The 22,621-nt window shown below is 36.6% G+C and overlaps 1 protein-coding gene across 2 annotated transcripts in view; it reads left to right on the top strand.

Moving 5' to 3' along the window:
- Nucleotides 1-22,621, top strand: part of FNDC3A (fibronectin type III domain containing 3A) — a 181,259-nt gene that overhangs the window by 107,601 nt on the left and 51,037 nt on the right. Inside the window, exons 1-4 of one of the 2 annotated variants that reach the window (XM_004433663.3) lie at nt 3,912-4,027; nt 8,199-8,275; nt 16,755-16,992; nt 21,768-22,037. In XM_004433663.3, the coding sequence (XP_004433720.1) occupies nt 4,021-4,027; nt 8,199-8,275; nt 16,755-16,992; nt 21,768-22,037 (592 nt within the window). In that variant the 5' untranslated portion in view covers nt 3,912-4,020. Of the gene's footprint in view, nt 1-3,911; nt 4,028-8,198; nt 8,276-16,754; nt 16,993-21,767; nt 22,038-22,621 lie in introns of those variants that run through there. The other variant, XM_004433662.3, reaches the window with a different exon arrangement.

The following is a 22,621-nucleotide window of genomic DNA, read 5'->3' on the forward strand; positions in this document are numbered from 1 at the left end:
TCTGTCTGTGGTTCAGTGCTTTTCTATTTGTGGTTTATCTTCAAGTGAATTTTGGTGTTAATTGTACTGCAGTTTTCTCATTTATTTTATAATTTGTAATATTTGTCATATCCTAAACAACAGAGGCAGTGTAATGTAGTGGTGAAGAGCATGGATTTCAGAGCTAAACTACCTAAATCTGTTGACAGCTTACTAGCTTTGAGACCTTGCAAGTTACTTAACCTCTTTGTATCTTAGTTTCTTCACCTGTAAAATGGAAATAGTTATTCTATTCATAGGGATATTGTGCGGATTAAATGAGTTAATTTCTCTAAAGCACTTAGACCAGTGTTGGTACTCAGTAAGTGCTTATAAACAGTGTCACCCAAATATAGTGGTAGTGCTTGTGTTGACAAGCCTACCTGAAAATCAGTAGTCCAGGAATGCTAATAGTTAATGTGTTAAAATGTAATCAAGAAGTCCAAACAGTTGCTGTGACATGTCGTGCTATTAATTTAAGAGAGCCTCTGCAAAATATTTGAGACAGTGTTGTGAAAATAAAAAGCAGGTGCATTTTAAGTTTGCTAAAATTGTCATATAATCAGGTAAGAAAGGGAGAAGGAAAAGTATGCTCATTATTGCATAATGCATTCCTATAATTGTAATGTTCTCAATGCATCTTCTCACTTTATGTTTATTCCTATAAAAAATGTTTGATGCACATTCTTGAATTAACAAAGTCTTTAGGACACATAAAATACATCTATCTTATATTTTCCTTATTAGAACTGAAAAGTCCTTGAAAGTATGGACGGTGTCACTAATACTGGGCATTAGAACTCTGTGCCAACTGTAAGGATAGTAAGGGTATAGAGCTAAGTCTTGTTAGAAGGGTACTGAAGACAGTTGAAAATACCAAACAAGACAGAAATGACCAATTTTGTAAATAAAAGTTTGTAAATAACATTGAAAGAGTTCAACTTCATGCTGAGATATGTGGTTGAGGTCCAGTTTGGGAAGGTCCTTAAAGAGTGGTGAAGATGTCTGATAATCATTCTAGAAAACAAGATAGGTTATTAGGATAAATTCCTGAAAACATTCCAGAGCAGTGCTGACTGCTCAGTTAAGGTTGGAGATAACTAAATTTATAAACATGCAAGGCTGAGTACCATTTGATTTCTAGAGTTCAGATCTAAGATAAGATAAGGTAATTATCTGATTGATTAAAATTGGGGATTTTCGAGGGAAGGGAAGTAAAAGGAAGACATGGATGGGAAAGGAAATCAGGCTCTGAAGGCATTGTTGGATGAGGAGAAAAGAGAGATCATTATGAGAAAGAACAAATATAGAAGAAAGAGAACTAGAGAGATGAAAGATAGATATTGTGGCCAGAGACTAAAACATGAAAGTTGAAGATTTCAAAGATGAGATAGTGGAATTCTAAGTGATAAGTTCCAGGATGTGTCTTTGAACATGGCTTACTAAAAACAGAATGTTAGAGAAGACTTCAAGAAAGTTTGAGGCTAAGTTTTTTGGACATTAAATTCATTGTGCTGATGGGCAAGAGTTGGGATAGAGAAAAAAACTGTCAGCATTGTGCTCAAGTTCTCGATAAATGAGGGCTGAGCATGACAGCAGTGAGAAGGGGTAGAGGGTGGTATACTCAGATGGCGTGATCTCAAAGAAAGAGAAACTTGAGCATGAAATGGGAACAACAGTGGTAATGGGAAGCAGCCTTGGGGTATCTGGAGACTGCCTCAGGAGAGAATGGGAAGCCTGTGCTCTCAGGGGCTGCTGGAAAAACTGTCCTAGGGGAGAGTCAGGTTTCATTTAAAGGAAACACATGAACCAGTGTTCTGTAAAAAGTTGAAGATATAGGGAAATTGATTTATAATAGAGGAAAAGATTCTAGTGAGTACAATGGAAAGAATTGAGGAGATCATCAGTTAAAGAGAGTCATGAAATGGAAACACAGCTGTGTGTGAGAATGTGAGCCAAAATGAGGAAGTGGGCTGCAGGGGCTCGCATTTTTGTTTAGGAAATGAAGATCAGAGGCATGGTTGGGTTTACTGGGAGGCTGAGTCCAACATTTACCAGCAGATTCTGTTGAGACCAGGAGACTCTCTGCTCTTAAGTCTTCTTCTTCAAGGAAGCCTTGCCTTTTAGTAGGAACTTAAAAGTTAACAGTTACCCTTCTTGCCCACCTGTGAGAATGGTCCTTCAGTGTCTTATCTCCTCTGGGGTATCTGGCATGTATTTATTGAAACCTATTGCTCCAGGTTCTCTTTTGCCAGTTCTTTTCCACCTTTTTGGGAGACTGGGCCTTTTTGAACATGGTTTACATATTTTGTGTGTGTGTGTGAGGAAGATCAGCCCTGAGCTAACATCCATGCCAATCCTCTTTTTTGCTGAGGAAGACTGCCCCTGAGCTAACATCTGTGCCCATGTTCCTCCACTTTATATGGGACGCCGCCACAGCACAGCCTGACAAGCGGTGTGTCGGCGCGTGCCCAGGATCCGAACCCCAGGCCGCCAGAAGCGGAGCACGCGCACTTAACCACTATGCCATGGGGCCAGCCCCTACATTTTTTTTTTTAATATAGCCTTATTATTAGATAATCCTGGCTTTGCCTCATTGTGTGCCCTTGGCAAGTTACTTAACTGAATTCTGCTTCAGTTTCCTCACCTATAAATGATGCCTACTTCAGTTATTGTGAGGATTAAATGAATTAACACATGTAAGACACTCCGAATGGTGCCTGGCACATACTCTGCACTATATAATTATTATTTCTGAAAACATTTGGTGATCATACATTTACTTATAATAATAACTATCATTTATTGAGTGGTGCCAACCAGCACCACTTTAAATTTATCTAATTTAAACTTTAAATTTATCTTATTTGATTCTCACAACAATGCTATGAGGTTGATTATTTTAACCTTTCTACAGAAGGAAACTGAGACTCAAAGAGGAGCAGTAAATTGCCTTGCTAATAAATATTGAAGCTGTTATTAAAACTTAGGTCTTTTGATAACCAAAATCCACTTTCTTTCCACTGTGCAATTTATTACGAATCACAGTCATTATCATTACCTGTATATTTGTTAGCTATTTGTAAATTCCTTAACTTACATGGCACCATAAAGTAATGAAAAGACCTCCAAAAGTTCTTAGTCTTCTTTCCTCTCCTTAACTGGATATCTTTGGTCTCCTTCCTGGTCTCCACCTGTGCTTGGGTAGAGTGCTCTGAGCCTAACCCTGTCTTTTCAGATTTCATGGATATGAGCGAGAATGCTATCCACTATGTATCTGTATTAACGTCCAGGTTAAATCTTAAAAGAAACAAACAAAAATCAGAAAAAAGAAAGTGAAACCAACAATAAAAATGGTAGCTTTTATTAGCTGGAGAGGCAGATGCCAGCCTGAAACATAAATCCCACATTTGAGGAACACATTGATCAAGCTTCTATCCTATAGATAATTCTTTGTGTACTGTGGGCATTCCTTAAGGATTGAGTGTGGAGGGTGGATCAAGTTACACAAGGACATTTGAGATCGAATCTTCTAAATTAATAAATGTTATATGTGTCCTAAACTTTCTAAGCAGCCGGCTGGATAATAAAATTTGAATTAGAAGATAGTGCCTGTGATGTTATCGGAGGAAAGTGAAAACAGAGAATCGTTTTACATCAAATATATATTTCCGTACGTCTATTCCGATGAGCTTTTAAGTGGTTCATAAGGAAGTCTGAAAGATCGTCAAATTCAAGGCAGCCGCAATAGAAATCATTTAATCATTTACTATACCTGAAACGCTGCCAGCAGGAACGTTCGCTTTTTTTCTCCTTCCTTTTCCGCGGCTCACTGCAGGTCACGTGATAGGTATCACGTGACTCGGTCAAAGGATCTTTTCCTCTCACAGCTTTGCAAAAAAAAAAAAAAAACCAAACCGTTCTCCAATTAAAGCTGTTAACGTGTACTACGCTGTTTCCTTGTTGGATTTTCTTGTTCTCTGCTGCTACTGTAAAAACAAAATGAGTGGTAAGATTTGCTGACTCTTTTTGAACATTTTGTTTTTATTTTAAAACATAGAAAGCATTGTATTAATGTCATGCCGTGTGTTTTTTTCCAATAGATGCCAGATCAATCGCTGTAAAAATATTTTAAATTGTTACCATGTAGTTATAAAAAGATAAGACTGTATTTAGAGTTGGGCTGATTTTATATTCCACAGAATATTCATTTCCAACGCCTTTATTTTACTTTGTTTTTATTTTTACAACTAAAATCTGAAAATTGGTATCAGATTATTTGGAAGCCATTGTGCAAGCTTGCTTATAAAGAGAATGTGTAGCACGTCAGCAGCCCGTTGCATTTTAAGAATTTAAACTTAAATTTGTAGCTTTGTTTAAAAAAAAAAAAACTCTTAAGTTGAATGTATACTAATGAAGAAAAAATAAAGAATAATTTAACTTATTAGATGAAATATCGTTTTTATTAAGTCACTGATGGCACTTTTTAAGGAATTGAGGTGTGGGGCTTCTCAAATTCTTAAGACAATTGGTGAATAGAATTGTTTCTTCTTCTGCAAGGTTTTGGATTAGGAAATATATTCTTAAAAAATTATCAATAGCTCTGTGATTTGTGGTAGATTTTGCTCAAATCATGTAGATTGTTAAGGAGTTGCCAGGTGTATCTACAGTTGTTCAGATGTTCTTGTGCCGTATGTGCCTTTAATGGTGCAGTCTGTAACAGATTTAGCTTCCTCATCGGGACAAAATCCCCCTCACTGCGTTTAATCAGGGTTTGTGGTTGATCTTTTCTTACTTCTAAATTAAAAAGTTTTGTTGAAACAAGAAAGTAACCGAGCATTCATATCTTGAAGTATGCAAGGTTTTAGGGTTTTGCTACTATAGACAGAAATAGCAACAGAAATGGTGCTGTAAATATTGTAGTTCTAAACATCAATACTTGTATTTACTATTTTTACACAATGGGAGTTTTATGTGTTCAGTGTTTAATGTTACTTCACACCGTATTTTATATATTAAATATGGTATCCATGAATTGCCTTTTAAAAAAAATATATAACTGTACCGTTTCTGCCTCAGGATAAGAAAATTTACGTGCTAGAGTGAAATGATTACTTCAAAGGGAGATGAGTTAATCGTTATTCCTGGACTGCAACTAGTAATGTATTTATTGCTGGTTTATTTTAGGTTGGGTTTGTTGTGTTCTGTTTTCAGTATCACGCTTAAATATAATTAAAGGATAAAGTAGAATTTTGTACTACTAAATTATAAACTATTTTAGCAGCTCTCAAAGTACAATATGGTTTGAATTGTAGCTGCATAGTATTTATATATTAATATTTTTAGTAAAAGAAGGGCAATCCAAAGCAGTTTTGTAGTTTTACAATTTTAAATGTAATCAGCAATAAGTTATTTTTTATTCTGCTGGCTAAAAAATAAAAACAAAAAGAACCCCTATTCTGATGACTTGATATAAGGATTAAATTTGACAACGTGTGAAGGGAACCACAGTCCCTGGCGCATATAATAGAAGCTCAATAAATATTAATTCCTTTTACTAAGATTACAAATACCATTTTCAATGAATTCTCTTTCTGGTTCCCAACTAAATTTTGCGTATTATGAATATGTAAGCAAGCTCTCAGGATTCAGAAAACTAGTTTACTGTAGTTTTATATAAATTAGCTAATAGAAGTGAATGAGCACTAGTTTAAAACTGTTCTTATTTTCTCTTGAGTCCAGCATATGGGAGTTAAAAGGTGCATTTTGAATGAAGCCTTTCTTGCCTAGAGGTATAAAGCACCTCGCAAGTTTTGTTTAGTAAATTAATAGGTAGTGTTGGCTTAAATTTAGGAAAATTTTGTTGTTCCTTTCTCTCTTGTTTTTCAGGGATATAAAGATAATGAAGGGCTTGATTTCCCTTAGAAGCATCAGAGCATAGTTCTTAAGCCTCAAATTATATCAGTTGCCATTAATACATAGTGCTTTAATGTTTACTAAATATGTAGTAGAGATATAGCCTTAGAAATGAAGCTACCTGGTTTTGAATCCTAGTTCTGCCAGTTGGGCAAGCTTAACCTCTCTGCCTCAATTTCCACATCTGGAAAATGGGAGTAATAATAATAATAATACTTACCTAATAGAATAATTATGAGGAGAAAAAAATACATAAAAGGCCTGCCACATAATAAATTAGTATTATATATATAATTAGCTATTTTAATATAACATTCTGAACAACTTCATGTATTTGGTGGGCTTGTTTTGGATGAGAAGACTATTTTGTTGAAAAGTTATTTTTTTAGTTATATATAGCCTAATTTGGTAGTCTGCGCCCCCACGTACACATACACTCCTTCCTTCCCTTTAACGAGTTGAGTCTTTTCCTTGTTCTCTCCCTTCTCCCTCCCTACCTTTTCTTTCTTTCCTCTCCTCCCATTCTCCACCCCTTTTTTTCTTTTCCCTCCAATTCTCTCCCTCCCTCCCAGCCCTCTTCTCTCTCCTCCTGTCTTCTCCCTTACCCGCCCCTTTCTCCTGCTACCTCTCCTCTTTTGCCCCACCCTCTCTCCCCTCTTGCTTTTGTCCTCTCCTGCCTTTCTCTCTCTCCTCACCCCCTCTTTTCCTTACCACTGTTTAGATTTTACCTCCTGCACCCCCCTTTTCCTACATTCTCTTTCCTCTTTCTCACCTCCCTTCCCCTTCCCCCACCACCACTTTGTTGTTCAGTCGGTCACCCCTCCCTAGAAAGAGGAGAGTGGCTGTAATCTGGATTTGCTGTAACCTTCATGCTCTTCATTCTGTTTTTCTGAAGTATGTATAATGTTGCCAGTGAAATTTCTTTCTTTTCTGTCCTATGACTAAGCTCTTCCTCTTTTTTTTTTTATAATTGAGATCCGCTATATGTACTCTGCAGGTTGAAATTCTACATATAAAAGGAACTCGTCCCTCATTGTATTCTTCATGGACTCTTGGGTACCTCTATTAGGCTCTTTGAGAAAGTTTCATTCCAAGTTATTAAAAACTAGTGGGTGAGGGGCAGTGCAGTCTGAAGTTGCAAGGAAAAAGTATGTGAAGGTGAGATAATTCTTAAAAAAGTTATGTAAAGCTAGTAAGATTTTAGTTCCCTAGAAAGAATAGAACACACCTTCCAAAAGTGCCTATTTTATACCAGAAAGGTTAAGAGAGAAGGTAAACGAGAGAATACTTATAAAAGTTGTTTGGAAAGGATAGCACTATAAAAATAAAAGGAAATGTATGGGGCCGCCCGGTGGCACAGCAGTTAAGTGCTCTCGCTCCGCTGCGGCGGCCCGGGCTTCACAGGTTCGGATCCCGGGCGCACACCAATGCACCGCTTGTTAAACCCTGCTGTGGCAGCGTCCCATATAAAGTAGAGGAAGATGGGCACGGATGTTAGCCCAGGGCCAGTCTTCCTCAAGAAAAAAGGGGAGCATTGGCATCGGATGTTAGCTCAGGGCTAGTCCTCCTCACAAACAAAAAATAAATAAAAATAAAAGGAAATGTAGAATAAGACAAAAAATTTTTTTCTTTGGCTAAAGATACATGTATAGCTTTTCTCTGACTTTGCTCTCAAGTCCCCACAGACATGACTTAACACATTACACAAGAGGCTTTTAACCCTAACAAAGCAAGTTACAAATTTCTAACGTCTTCCTTTTACTGCTTTTTTCTCTTGAATTTTTCTCAATTTTTCCTATTGCTTTTCAAAATTTTGCCTTTTATATCTTTCATTGATTTTATATGCAAAGTTTAGTTTGATTTTCCTCTAGGTCAGTGTTTCTAAACTTGCACAATCATAAGATCACCTGGAATATTTGTCAAGTAAATATACTGATTCAAAACCCCGTTGTAAGCATATTAAGTAAGAATCACTAGGAGAGCCTGGAAATCTGTGTTTTAAAAAGCTCCCCAGGTGACTGTTATGATCACCAGGCACGCTTGAGAAACACAGCTGCAGGTAAAGAGTAATCAGTACACTTTACAAGATAAGCTTTTATATCTTATAACAGGTGAATTATGTGAATTTCTTTTCATAGTAATACAATCACTATTAGTTTGAGTGTTTAGTTTAGATGAAGTATTCAAAGTGTAATTCAAATTGTTTTCAACTTTAGCTTGCTAAGTAATCCTGGATTAATACATCATTTCTGTGACCCATTTAGGTCCTGCTCAGGTTCCAATGATGTCCCCAAATGGTTCTGTGCCTCCTATTTATGTGCCTCCTGGATATGCCCCACAGGTATGTTTTTATGTTATTTTCCATTTTATATCTGTATATAGTGATCATAATGTTATTTAACTTTTAATTCAGATAAAAAATACCACTTAACTGCTGAAGCTTACCCAGTACAGTATATCTTTGTTAAATCTATTTCAAGTATTTTAGTATGTTTGGAAAGGAGGAAAAATTAAATTGGCAGTGTTCATCATTTGGCCTTGTCTTTGGGTACTGAATTATAATAAAGAATTAATTCTAGTGTTTTACATCTCTGAATATGTGGATAATATAAATAATATCTTAAGGTGTAAAGGTGCCTACACTAACTTTTTTTTTTTTATTAATCATTTGCTTAGAAGTAGCGCAAAACAGTGCTGCCAATCTTATTCATACAATGGCTCACAGACTCCCATAATAGTTGTATGGCACACTGTGGTAAATAGAAAAGAATTTAGACCTGTAGACCTGCAACCTTAAGGGCTAAGGGGAACAATGTCACCACACACCTGGAAGGAACCCTTTCCTGCATACCTGTTGGGGAACTCTGACTTAAAGAATAAAGTTTAACTAACTTATTTGCATAGGCAAACTGAATTAAACTGTAAGATCTGTAGATGTTCTATATCTTCTGCTACTGAGATTCTATATAGTCTGCACTCATTGCCTCAAATCCTTTTTGGAAATATCTAGTTTCTTTTCTTAGCACTGAATTTACACTTGAAATTTTCTTCAAGCCCTCTCTCTTACTTCCTCCCTGATTATTCCAGAATATTGGTAGGATATTGTGGTAGATACACTGTCCATTCTCTGAAGCCCACCACTGGATGAATGACAGCAAAAGAAGACCGTGCTGGTGAGGAGAATGGAAGTAGTATGAGAATTACTCAGAAAAGCTGAAACCGTATGTTATTTCAAACCGTTGCCGGCTGCACAGCCTTGGACAAATCAACTTCCTTGAGTCTCAATGTCCTCACTGTAAGATGAGATGATAACGTATATGAGATAACATATTTGAAAATATTTTGTAATCTTTTCAGAATAGTCTATTCACTATCTCTACTTTTGTTTAATATACTGACTCCTTGATTTATTGCAGTCTGCATTCTGCCTGTGGTTACCCTTCTAAATATGTTCCCTTTTAAATCTTTCTCCTTCTCTGATTGCTGCTTCTCAGACCTTTCTCCACTTACCTAAAGACCATACCTGGTCTTTTCTCTCTACCATAGTTCAATTCAACAAACATCTGTTGAATGGCACCATGTGCCAAGCTTTCTCTTGGGTGCTAGTGGCATAAAGGTGATGAAGACAAATTATTTTAATGTATTTATAGGGTATCCTGCTGTTCTCTCAGCCAACAGTACCTTTTATTTTGACTTTTATGGCAAATTCCTACCATTCTTATTTCACTCAGCATGACCTTCTAGAAGTAGCTTTCTTTGAACCTTTCCAGGTGCCTCTCATTTTGGGTTCTCATGGCACATTATACATACATTCCTCTTTTAATGAATTTATCACACTGTTAATAAATTTTCTTTCCTGTGAAGATTATGAATTGTTATAGTTCCTGTATTTAACAGTGTTCAACAAATATGTGTCGAGTGCTCATGTAAGTCAGGCACTCTTTTAGGTGCTTGGGATATATCCGTGAATAAAAGAAACAAAGACCTCTGTCCCTCTGTAGTTTACATTCTTGTTGAGAGAAGCAAACGATAAGCATAATAAATGGATAAATTATATAATGTATTAGGGGGTGAGTGATATAGGGAAAAAAAGAAAATAGAATTGGTTACATTTTAAAATAGGGTAGACAGAATAGGCCTCATTGGAAAGGTGACATTTGAACCAAGTCTTGAAGGACAGTTGGCAGTTAGCCATGCATTTATTTGGGGAAGGAGAATTCTGGGAACAGAAATAGCCAGTGCAAGTGGCCTAAGATGAGAGTGTGCCTGAGAATGGCAAGGAGGCCACTGTGGCTGGATGAGTCTTCAAGGCAGAATAGTAGTAAGTAATGAGGTCAGAGAGGTAACGGGACCAGATCATATAGGACTCTTACTCATCTTTATTTCCTCAATGCTGACGACAATGCCTGTCATATAGTAAGGACTCCATATATATTTGTAAATCAATCAAATAATCATCCAAGTTGAGATTCTATATCTTTAGGCCAAGAACCAATAAAATAATCTTCCTACACAGTCATGCATCACTTGATGATGGGGATACATTCTGAGAAATGCATTGTTAGATGATTTCACTGTTGTGCAAACATCATAGAGTGTACTTACACAAACCTAGATGGCATAGCCAACTATGCACGTAGGGTGTATGGTACTAATCTTGTGGGACTACTGTTGTTTATGGGGTCGTCATTGACCAAAACATCATTATGCAGTGCATGACAGTAGTATATTTCTTTTTATCCTGTTTTCTAATTATAAAATTAGATAATTTTAGACATAACCTTAATGAGCTTTATTATTGCAGTTTAACAGATAATAAAGGGAAGTTTGTGAGAGATTGACATACTGTTTAGAGGCAGAAATATGTGACAACTGAACTAAGATATCAAATGGGGAAACAAACAAAAACTGTAAAACTCAAAACGCAAAGCAAATGATGACACAGAAAGCAAATGGTAACAGGAGTAGAAGGAACTTAATTTACTGGCAAATAACACTTACAGTCCCTAAGAACATTGCGGCACAGAATAACACTTTATATCTTAGTGATGAAGTTAATGACTCCTCAAGAAAAAGTTCTTGACTACCAGAATGGGACTCCTGAAAAGCAACATCAAAATATCTCTGCATCTGTCTTTCTTATAATGGCTTCCCTGTTTTTCATGGAATGTGGGTTGTTATGGTGATGAGAGGGTACCTAACAGGAAGAGTATTATAGATCTCATAATGTGGGGAAAGGGCCTATATCATCTTCAGGAAAAGTTTCTGATTACTCATTTGAGCTGGACTTGGTGTTTCACTTTTCCTTTATGTCAACACGCAGCAGTGAGGTCAGTAAATTTTTCAAAGATTCTACAAACCAGTCTGATTTCAGTCTTCTCTGTCTATTCTGGGGAGAATAGACAAAAAAGATAAAAAGCCGTGTAAGATACTAGAAGATAGTGGGACTTAGGGGTTTAGATAAGGATGAAGAATTATGGTAAGAGCTGGAGAGAAAGGTTGTGGTCACTTATGTGTAGTTAGATATATGAAATAAATATCTATTGAATGAATGGTCAGAAATACCTATATTAATGTTTAATAGCTTAAAGTTGGGGTAGGTCTGGGTTCAGGGTGAGGCCATAGAAGTAGGTTGGTAAAAGTAGAAGGGAAGCAAAGGTTGTAGGAACTATGGAAGTCACAGAACTCTGGTAGGTTGGTGGTGTTAAGAGGGGGGGAAATAAATATGACATTGTGGTAGAACTAATAGAATACATTTTTTTCTGGTCATATCATTCAGTAAATATTTTGGGGGCATATGCTAGCTGTACTGTTCCAGGTATTGGGAAGAAAATGATAAACAACAGATTTGTCATGGAATGTATACTCTGATGGAGAAGCCATACGATACAGTCATGTGTCACTTAATGATGGGAACACGTTCTGAAAAATGCATCATTAGGCAATTTCTTCATGTGCGAACATCATAGAGTGTACTTATACAAACCTAGCTGGTATAGCCTACTACACACGTAGACTGTATGGTACTAACCTTACGGGACCACCATTGTATTTGCAGTCCGGCGTTGACCGAAACATTGTTATGCAGTGCATCACTGTATAAAATGTCAGATAGTAAACACAGCCCTTTTTCTCTGAAGCCCCTCTCAATTATGTCTGTGTTCAATAAAGGAAATAAAACAGAGCTTTGCCTAATTAGGAACTGTGTGGCATATGTGGTTAGGTGGTCAGACTGTGCTGATAGCCCTATTATATTTCGTCAACTTAATCTTTGTTTTAATTTTTATTAACATAGACTAATTTGGGTTATATTTTATCTTTTTTCCTTTTCACAACTTGTTGATTTTATTTTAATCATCACCATTGATGTACCATATTGGTGTAAAAATTGATGTCTATGTGGTTGGCCATTTCTCAGCAGCTGGACTTAACGCAGATAGTTTTGAGGTCTCCAGCCTCACCTTAAAGTTACTGGCTGCTCATATGGTTACTTGAAGTGGTGGAGTTCTCCATGCTCTCTTGGTCCTGGTCTTGCTCTTTTTTTTTTTTTTTTTTGTCTGCTTCTTAGCTTTTTTTAAAAAATTGTGATAAAATACACATAACAAAAAATTTACCATCATAACCATTTTAAATGTACAGTTCAGTGGCATTAAGTACATTCACACTGTAGCACTGTCATCATCACCATCCATCCACAGAACTCTCTTCATCTTGCAGAACTGAAACTCTGTACCTATTAAACAATAACTACCCATTCTCCTTCCCCTCCAGCTTATCTTTGTATTTTAAATGTTCTTTTTCAGCAGAAAAGTAGTTTTCTTAAGTAATTTGGCCGTTTCTTTTTTTAACTGGTGAGATCTCACTTATGAGATAAAAAAAGACACTAGAAGACAGGTACCTGTGGATTCTGTGCCCACAAAGTAGATAAGAGCATGGAATTGAAGCCAAATTGTCTGAGTTCAATACTAGCTCCTCCACTTACTACTTGTGTGACCTTAGTAAGTTATTTAACATCTCTATGCCTCAGTTTCCCCATCTGAAAAATGGCGATACTAATAGTACCTATTTCTAGCATTATTGTGAGGATTAAATAGTTAACACATGTCCCTTGAAGAATTTACGGTTAAGTTATAGAGTAAGACATATGCATTTGGAAAATTAATAAAGACTACAGTGTTATAAATACCAAACAGGTAATACAGGATAAATGCAATAGAAATGACAAGAGGGAGAGATCGTTGAGATCGTGGTGCCCAGGAAAGGGTTCATGGAGAGCAATCTAAAGAAATCTTCCACAGACTCCTAGCCCCACATCTCTACCAACATGTTAGAGTTACTGCTCTGCCTTCTCATCTCAACCCACACACTCTTCTTTTTCATCTAGAACAAAGACAAACTTTCCTGCTCCTGTCTAGACCCAGTGCCCCCACTGAAGTCCTGGATCCTATCCCCTTTATCCTGCTCAAGGACATTACTCGTTACATTTTTCCTCCCTCTCTTCTACATCATCAATTTTTTACTCTGATGGATCATTCTTATTAGTATATCGGCGTGTTGTAATTGCTCTCGCTAAAAACAACAACAAATAAAAGTTCTTGATTCCACTACTACCAGCCACTACCCTATTTCCATATTCCCCTCTGCAGGAAAACTTCCCCAAATTGTGCTATTAGCTCTCTAATTCTCCTCCCCATTTTCTCCCTTAAACCCACTCCAGTCAGTATTTGCCCCTGTGATTACCCTAAAACTGCTCTCATGAAGGTCACAGTGACTTCCACATTGCTGAATCCAGTGGTCACTTCTTAGTCTTCATCTTACTTGACTGGTCAGCAGCGTTTGACAAAGTTGATCCTTCCTCCTTCATACACTTTACCAAATTCTCAGGCTCCATACACTCTTAGTTTTCTTCCTACCTCACTTGGTTGTCCTTTCTCAATCTTTCCAGAACTACAGACTAGTATATCTAACTGCCTACTCGACATTTCCACTTAGATGTCTCATATACTGACCAAACTCATGTGTCCAAAAGCTAAAACTCCAAATTTTTTCCCCCAAAATAACTTGTTCTACCCTACAGCCTTTCTCATCACTGTTGATGGAACACCATCCTTCCATAACTTCTTTTTCTCGCTTCTCTGGTGGAATCATCAGCTAATCTTGTTGTTCTACCTTTAAATATATGCAGAATGTGGACCACTTCTCAGCAGCTCCACTGCTACCACCCTGGTCCAAGCCATCACCGTTTCTGCCTGGATTACTGCAATAACTTCCTGAACAAGTTCCCTGTTTTTCCCTTGCCCTACAATCTGTTCTCAGCTCAGCAGCCAGAGTAATCCTATTAAATATAGGGTTATATCAGGATTTCTCCTCTGTGTTGTAGGGTATTTAGCAGCATCCTTGACATCTCTACCCACTAGATACCAGTTGTACCCTCCCACCCTGAGTTGTAACAACCAAAAATGTCTCCAGATACTGCCAAATGTCCTCTAGGGGACAAAATCACTCCTGGCTGGGAACCAGTGGCTTATATCACTCTTCTGCCCAAAACTCTGTAATGGTTCCCCATTTCACTGAGAGTGAATGCTGAAGTGCAAGTCCGTAATAGCCTATCTGGCCCTACCTGACCTGGCCACCCCCTTTATCTCTTTGACCTCATCTGCTTCTGTTGTTCCTCCTCCTTTATACTGGTTCAGTCACACTGTCTTCCTTCTAGCCACTTCTACCTTAGGGGCTTTGTTCTAACTGTTCCTTTGCCCAGAACATTCTTCCAGATTTGTGCATGGCTAATTCTTTTATTTCCTTCAAGTCTCTGCTCAAATTTCATTTTGCCAATAAGGGCTGTCCTGATCACTCTATTTTATACTGCAAGCTGTTCCCCTCCCACAATACTTCTAATCCCCTTTACCTGCTCTGTTTTTTCCCATGTAGTATTTGTCACTTTGTAACGTGCTAAATAATTTACTTTTGTTGTTGTGTTTATCTGCCCGTTAGTACGTATGCCCCCACAGAGACGCACTCCTACGTTTTTTCTCTCCTGAATTACCAATGTCTTTGTTTTGTTTAGAAACAAATATTTTTTAAGTAAGTGGTGAACATAAAGCTAAATTTAGGAGGATAGATAGGATTTGCATGATTATAGATTAAGGGGAAGCAAAGTGAAGAAGAAAGGTGGCATAAACAAAAGTACAAGATACAGTATGGAAATAGGTTTTTTAGTATACCAGCCTGGCTGGAGTTAAGGGTTCAGAATTTGGTGTAGAAAAAAGATACAGCTAGGAAGGTGGGCTGGAACCAGGTTCCAGTTTGAATGCTACATCGAAGAGTGTGGACTCTAATCCTATCAGAAATGGAGGATCATTTAAGATTTTTGAGTCGGAGAGTTGATAAAAGTGAGTTGTATATTGTGGCAGGCACTGTGGTTTGGCTCACTTTAAAGCCATTCTTAAATTCCTTCTAATATCCCTTCCCATAAGTTAGAGGCTGAAAAGCTATAAACAGTTTCCAGATTCTCTTCAGTTGGAGTTCCAGATAGGATTTTGTTTCCACTAATCATATGCACTTGTCTGAGACTTGAATTCAGAACTGAGTTAAATAGGGAGAAAGGCGGGATATGAGGCATCCATTTTGCTAGAAGCAAGACTTTTTAGTTCTCCAGCTAGCATATAAAAAACAGTGAATTCATTTGGTCTTCTAGTCCAATATTATAGACAAGTCATCTCACACTCCAACGGGTAAGGATAGTTTAGTAGGCTGTTTAGTAGCAACTATATTCTTTCTAAAGCAGTAATCATTTATTTGTAATTTAGGCTTATCTGTACCCAAATAAGTGTGTTTTCTAATATACCTACCAAGCACGTATATGTTCGTATACAAAATTTGCTATTCTTAAGCGTTGCAAAGCTTGTCCTTCCTGAAAATAGCAGGATTTGCCTTTTGGTTAGCACTTTACATTTTAATCCTTTTCTGTTTCCTTAGGAAAGGTATTATTAGCCATTTGTTATACCTCATTAATAATCATTTAAGTCTAAAAGGGTAAGGGCCCTGTTTTAGTAGAGGGTTCCTAATTTTGAGATAAAATTCTGTATCCTTTTAGGCTTTCCTGTATGTCCTTGCAGCTCCAGTGAGGTTCAAAGGGAATAAATCTGTCATTTTTAAAAATCCTTTCCCATAGTGTGACCCCTATTAAAAAATATGTAATTTCTAAGACTCAAAGACAGAGATACTTTTCTTAACTGAGAGTTAATATATTATTAGGTGTTTGTCTCTGTTGAAATAATCTTCAGCTGTTAAATTTGTCATCCTGGTCGTGGTCATAAGGATTTTGTACCTAAATTCAATATATGGTTGATCTTAGGAGTCTGTATCCAGTGTTTTCCCCCATTTCTATTTCACAACTTGTGTTCTTTTCACAACTTGTTTCCTTCCCATCCCCACCATAATATGGAAGAGGAAATTAATTCCTGACTCTGTTACGTCCACCAAAAATTCCCTTGAGTCTCCCTTCGTTTTTACTGCATCACTAAATGCACGTAACAGAAAAATAAATTCCTCATATCATAGCTCATTGTTTATATTATTATTTAGCTAATCTCATCAGTGTTTTAAGATTTATATTGCATTGTATAACAAAAAGTACTTCTTCATGTTGTTCAATGCTAATTCAGGTATACTTAATATATTTAATAAAATCTTTATGTTGATTCTGTAAAATTTCTTAATTAACTTCTAATGGTGTAAAAATTCTTACTCTAATCTAACATATTTCAAAAGAATTGTTTACATCCTATGGAAGAAACTTTTAACTAATGTTCATTTTGTAGGTTATTGAGGACAATGGTGTTCGAAGAGTTGTTGTGGTTCCTCAGGCACCAGAGTTTCATCCTGGTGGTCACACGGTCATACACCGTTCTCCACATCCTCCTCTCCCGGGTTTCATTCCTGTCCCAACCATGATGCCCCCTCCACCTCGCCACATGTACTCACCGGTGACTGGAGCGGGAGACATGACAGCACAGTATATGCCACAGTATCAGTCTTCACAAGTATATGGAGATGTAGGTAAGACATCTAAAAATATTTCTGTTTTATGGAGTTGGCTATTCTTTGCTTGGATATAATAGATGCTCTCATCATATTATGTAAAAGAAACAATAAAACAGTAACAATATCACAATCGTTTTTATTACTCAAGCACTGTGTTGTGTTTCATCCTCATAATCACCCTTCAAGGCAGATGAGTAAACAGAAAATAAAAGACAGGAAGTAACTGATATCATGCAGCAATATTTAGTGGGGACATGTTCAAACAAGAGATCTCCTTGATTTCCCCTGTCCTCTGAGGAAAATTTTCAGCCAGGAACAATCATGCCATTGTTAAATCCTGAAGGCTGTGATGCCACTAACCAAAGTTGCTAGGTTCTGAAAGGGATTGAAAAAACAGTAAAAAATAATAATCTTCTTCTTTCCTATGTGTTTAAATACCATCTACGTACTAACAGCTCTCAAATTTGTATCTTCAGCCAAAACCTCTTCTCTGAGCCCCAGACTTATATTTCTAACTGCCTTCTTGATAATGCCACTTAAATGTCTCATGAATTTCAGTTATAGCATTTCTAAAACATAAATCTCAATTATGAAACTTGATTTTCTCTGTCATCTTTGTCTTGATAGATATTACCACTGTCCGCTCAGTTTCCTCAGGTGAAAACCAGGTGGTCAGATTTGATTCTTCCTCTTTCAATCCCTGTATCAATTGATATATTTTGTTTTCAGAAGTTTCCCTAATTTATCTACTTTTTCTCCACTGCTGCTCAAGTCTAGTCCACCATCAGCTCCTGTCAGGATAACTGCAAAAGCTGCCTTCCAGTTGGTTTTCTGCTGTCATTCTTGCCTCCAGCCATCCAAGCTCAGCTAGAGTAATCATTTTAAAATATAAATCAGGGGGCTGGCCCTGTGGCATTAGCCGTTAAGTTTGCACACTCTGCTTTGGCGGCCTGGGGTTCACAGGTTCGGATCCCAGACGTGGACCTACATACCGCTTAGCAAGCCATGCTGTGGCAGGCATCCCACATGTAAAGTAGAAGAAGATGGGCACGGATGTTAGCCCAGGGCCAATCTTCCTCAGCCAAAAAAAAAAAGAGGATTGGCAGCAGATGTTAGCTCAGGGCTAATCTTCCTCACCAAAGAAAATATGTATTTTTATATATATATATAAATCAGGCCATTCTCCTATTGAAAATATTTCAGTGACTTTTCGTTGCATTTAGAATAAAATCCTAAACCTTTCCTCTAGACCAATATTTCTCATACTTAGTACTATTGATGTTTGGGGACGGTAAGTTTTTGTTGTGGAGGACAGAACTGTGCATTGTCAGATGTTTAGCAGAATCCCTGCCCTCTACCCACTAGATGCCAGTAGCACACAACTTCAACTCTCCCCGTCATCCCCACCCAACTGAGACAACTAAAAATATCTCCATACTTTGCCACCTGACCCCTAGGGGCCAAAATTGGCCCTGGTTGCAAACCACTGCCTTAGACAAGGCCCTTCCCTGTAGCTTCTGACTGCTTTGTCCCGCTTGTCCCCACCCCACCTCCCTTCAGTTTTTCAAAACCTCAGAGCTCTTTCTTGCCTCACTGCCTCTGCACATGGTGTTCTCTCTGCCACAAATGTTCTTCCCCCTTTTCCGTGGCAGGCTCCTTTAGATTTCAGCTTTTAGAGAAAAATTCCGTGACCTTACCTTACCAGTCTCTTGCACTGAAACCTTTTTGTTTCTTTCACAAAACTTAACACAATTTGATTTTTTTGTGTTTATTTGTATGTCTTTTTTTTTTTTAATTTTATTTATTTTTTTTCCCCCAAAGCCCCAGTAGATAGTTGTATGTCACAGCTGCACATCCCTCTAGCTGCTGCATGTGGGACGCGGTCCCAGCATGGCCAGAGAAGCGGTGCATCGGTGCGCGCCCGGGATCCGAACCCGGGACGCCAGCAGCAGGGCACGTGCACCCAACCACTAAGCCACGGGGGCCAGCCCTGTATGTCTTTCTTATTTGACTGTAAAACCTCCAGGAACTGAATCTGTTTTATTCATTACTGTTTCCCTTGTACTTAGCAGGACCTGTCATTTATACTTAGTAAATTTGTAGAAGTAACTCTAAATACAAAATTTAAATTACGCAGCACAGCCTGTAAGTAGTATATATATTATATATACTGTGTCATATATCATATATATTTTTCAAACTTATTTCTGTTGCGCAAGTAATGCATATTGATTCTGTAGGTCTGGGTGGGGTTTGGGTTTCTGCATTTCTAACAAACTCCAGGTGAGGCTCATGTGTGGTCCAATGAACACACCTTTGAGTAGCAAGCGTTTATACTACAAATCAGTCTCTTCCTTCTATTTTTTTTTTTTTTTGCTGCTAATTATAACAGTTTTTAAAAATGTGTTTGAGAAAATTATAAGAGAAAATTAGATGTTATAGTTACTACTGTTTTGCGTTATTAAAACCTATTGTTATTCAGAGGGGATATGCATTAGGGAATGATTCACAATATGTTAGGGAAAGTGAAGCCTACATATCTACAAAGGGTACAAATCTAAAAACTAGCTACCCAGTGATGGAACACAAGAGTCATGTTGTATTTGAGGTTATAAGCCAAGGAATCTACCACTGGATCCTAAAAACTGACAGTAATTTTATAACCAGTAGCTGCTTCCATGACCCCTTTTCCTTGCACATTTTGTACGGATTCTCAAAGTGGGACCTAATCCAACATTACACTGTCAACAGCTAACATTATTGAGCCTGAACTTTGCTAGACACTATCCTCATACCTGTATTATCTCACTTAATCCTTAATAAAATCCTACAAAATACAGATGAAGAAACTGAGGCTAAGAAATGTTAAGTAATTTCTGAGGGTCACTTGGATCTATTTGATAATAAAGTTCCTATTCTTTCTACTACAGCATATTCTTTATTTTTCCCCCATAGTTGCTTTATTATTTTATTTGTCTTGAGTAATAAATGAAATATAAAAACGTTTGGATAACTATGTTTAAAAAGCATAAACTAATTACAGTTCCTGTGTTTTTTTCTTTTTTAATGAGGTATAATTCACATAACAAAATTCACCATTTTAAAGTGTATAATTTTTTAGTATATTTTGCTTTTTAGTATATTCAATAGATACTATATTCACTGTAAATAATTCCAGAACATTTCTGTCATCCCAGAAAGAAGTTCTGTGCCTATTAACAGTCAATCCCAATTCCCTCTTTCCCTCGTCTCCTAATCTACTTTCTATTTCTATGGATTTGGCTGTTCTAAACATTTCATGTAAATGTACATACAATGTGTATATTTGATATAGATGTTCATATAATATGTGGCCTTTTGTGTCTAGCTTTTTTCACTTAGCATATTATTTTCAAGGCTTATTTCAAAGTTGTAGCATGGTCAGTATCTTCATTCCTTTTTATGGCTGAAGACTATTACATTATGTGGATATAATTTTGTGCATTCACTAATTGATGGACATTTGTGTTTTTTCCACTTTTTGTTTATTATGAATAACAATACTTGATATTGTGTATGGTTTTTGTGTAGACTTATGTTTCCCTTCTAGATGTATACCCAGGAGTAGAATTGCTAGCTCATGTGGTAGTTCTTTGTTTAACTTTTTGAGGAACTGCAAAACTGTTTTCCGTAGTAACTGCATTATTTTATATTCCCACCAGCAATGTATGAGGGTTCTAATTTCTCCATATTCTTGCCAAATTTATTATTGTCTGTCTTGATTCTAGCCATCCTGGTGAGTGTGAAGTTTTATCTCATTATGGTTTTGATTTCTTGTCCCTAATACCTGCTGATGTTGAGCATCTTTTTATTTGCCTATTGGCCATTTGTATGTCTGTTTTGGAGAGATATCTATTCAACTCTTTCACCCATTTTTTAATTGGGTTATTTTTGTCTTTTTATTGTTGAGTTATAAGTTTATATATACTCTGGATATAAGTCCCTTATCAGATATATGATTTGCAGATATTTTCTCCCATGTTGTCTTTTTACTTTCTTGATGATATCCTTTGATGCAAAAAAGAAAAATTTTGATAAAGTCCAATGTATTTTTTCTTGATTGTTTGTGTTTTTGGTGTCATATCTAAGAAACTTTTATCTAATCCAAGGTCATGCAGATTTACACCTATGTTTCCTTCTATGAGTTTTATAGTTTTAGCCCCTACATTTAGCTCTTTGACTCATTTTGAGTTAATTTTTGTATATGGTGTGAGGAAGGCGTCCAAACTCACTCTTTTACATGTAGATATCCAAATTTCTGTTTTTTATTCTAATGTTATTGTACATATCCTTGTAATACTCATTTCAAGAATATTATACTGATTTTCTTAAAGCACTGATATATTGAAACTTTACTGAGATTTTTGAGGCTTTTCTTTTGAAAAATACTTCTCTCATTACAGGTTTTAAATTTAAAAATAAAGTCTGAAGACAGTTGATTTAACAATATTTATTGAGTGTATTGATTTTAGTGTATTGCTGTGTGACTTTTATTAGAATGAGTACGTTCTTCTAAATCACAACCTTGAGTTTATATACATATGTGTCTATGTATAATTATAATGAAGTCACAAAGCTTCTGTCAGTTGGCTGAGACACAGAAATAGCTTTGTTTTGCAAAATTGTTCTTTAAAATATTTTGTAAGTTTTATATAATATAATGATATATTTCCTGTTTTTTTCTCATGCCATAAATGTATTTGGAGAAAGTGATCTTTTTGAAATGTTTTTTATTTTTTATTTCTTCCTAGATGCTCACTCTACACATGGAAGGTCCAACTTTAGAGATGAGAGATCTAGTAAAACATATGAACGTTTGCAGAAAAAATTAAAGGATCGCCAAGGAACACAGAAAGATAAAATGAGCAGTCCACCGTCATCACCCCAGAAATGCCCTTCTCCCATAAATGAACATAATGGACTTATAAAAGGGCAGAATGCTAGTGGTGTAAACACAGGATCAGTGAACAAGAAGTCAGGGAGAGGGAAAGGAGGTGCACAAATTGATACAGAGCTAGAAGGTAACTATTAAATACTCAACTATTCATGTTGGTACTTTTCATCTTTATTTTACCTACTAAAAGTAGGTATTCTAACCTTTCAGTCATTTTGTCATGCTCCAGATAAACTATAGATTAATAGCCTAATACTTCCTAAATTTGAGAAAAAAGTCTTAGAACCTAAATTGTTACTAGAGAACTTCTTTTTACAGTTTGGGAAAGCTCAATTAGTAATTTTATTTATATCATAAATTTTACTAACCTAGAAAAATTTCTGTTTGATAGGAAAACTCAGATAAAGTTCATCCAGATTCTTTTTCTTCTGTTTCTGGGCCTTTGATAAAGCTATGCTGATTTTTATCAAAAATCTATTTCTGCCAGCTTCTTTATATGTAAGTCTCTGATAACAACTAGTTATGTCATTCACCAATCTATAGTGAGCATAGGGTACTCTCTGTTCCTTTCTTCAAAAGTTCTTTTCTCTTAAAATCCCCATGTTTTCCTTGGATCCTTCCTAACTTGTGACTTCCACCCTATGAACTCTGAGCACTACTTCTTTAGTGCTTTTTAAAATTTCCATTCCCCACCAACAAATTTTAATGTTT

The sequence above is a fragment of the Ceratotherium simum genome, chromosome 10 (assembly GCF_057802395.1).
Source record: "Ceratotherium simum simum isolate JZ-2026a chromosome 10, ASM5780239v1, whole genome shotgun sequence".
Taxonomy (NCBI): Eukaryota; Metazoa; Chordata; class Mammalia; order Perissodactyla; family Rhinocerotidae; genus Ceratotherium; species Ceratotherium simum.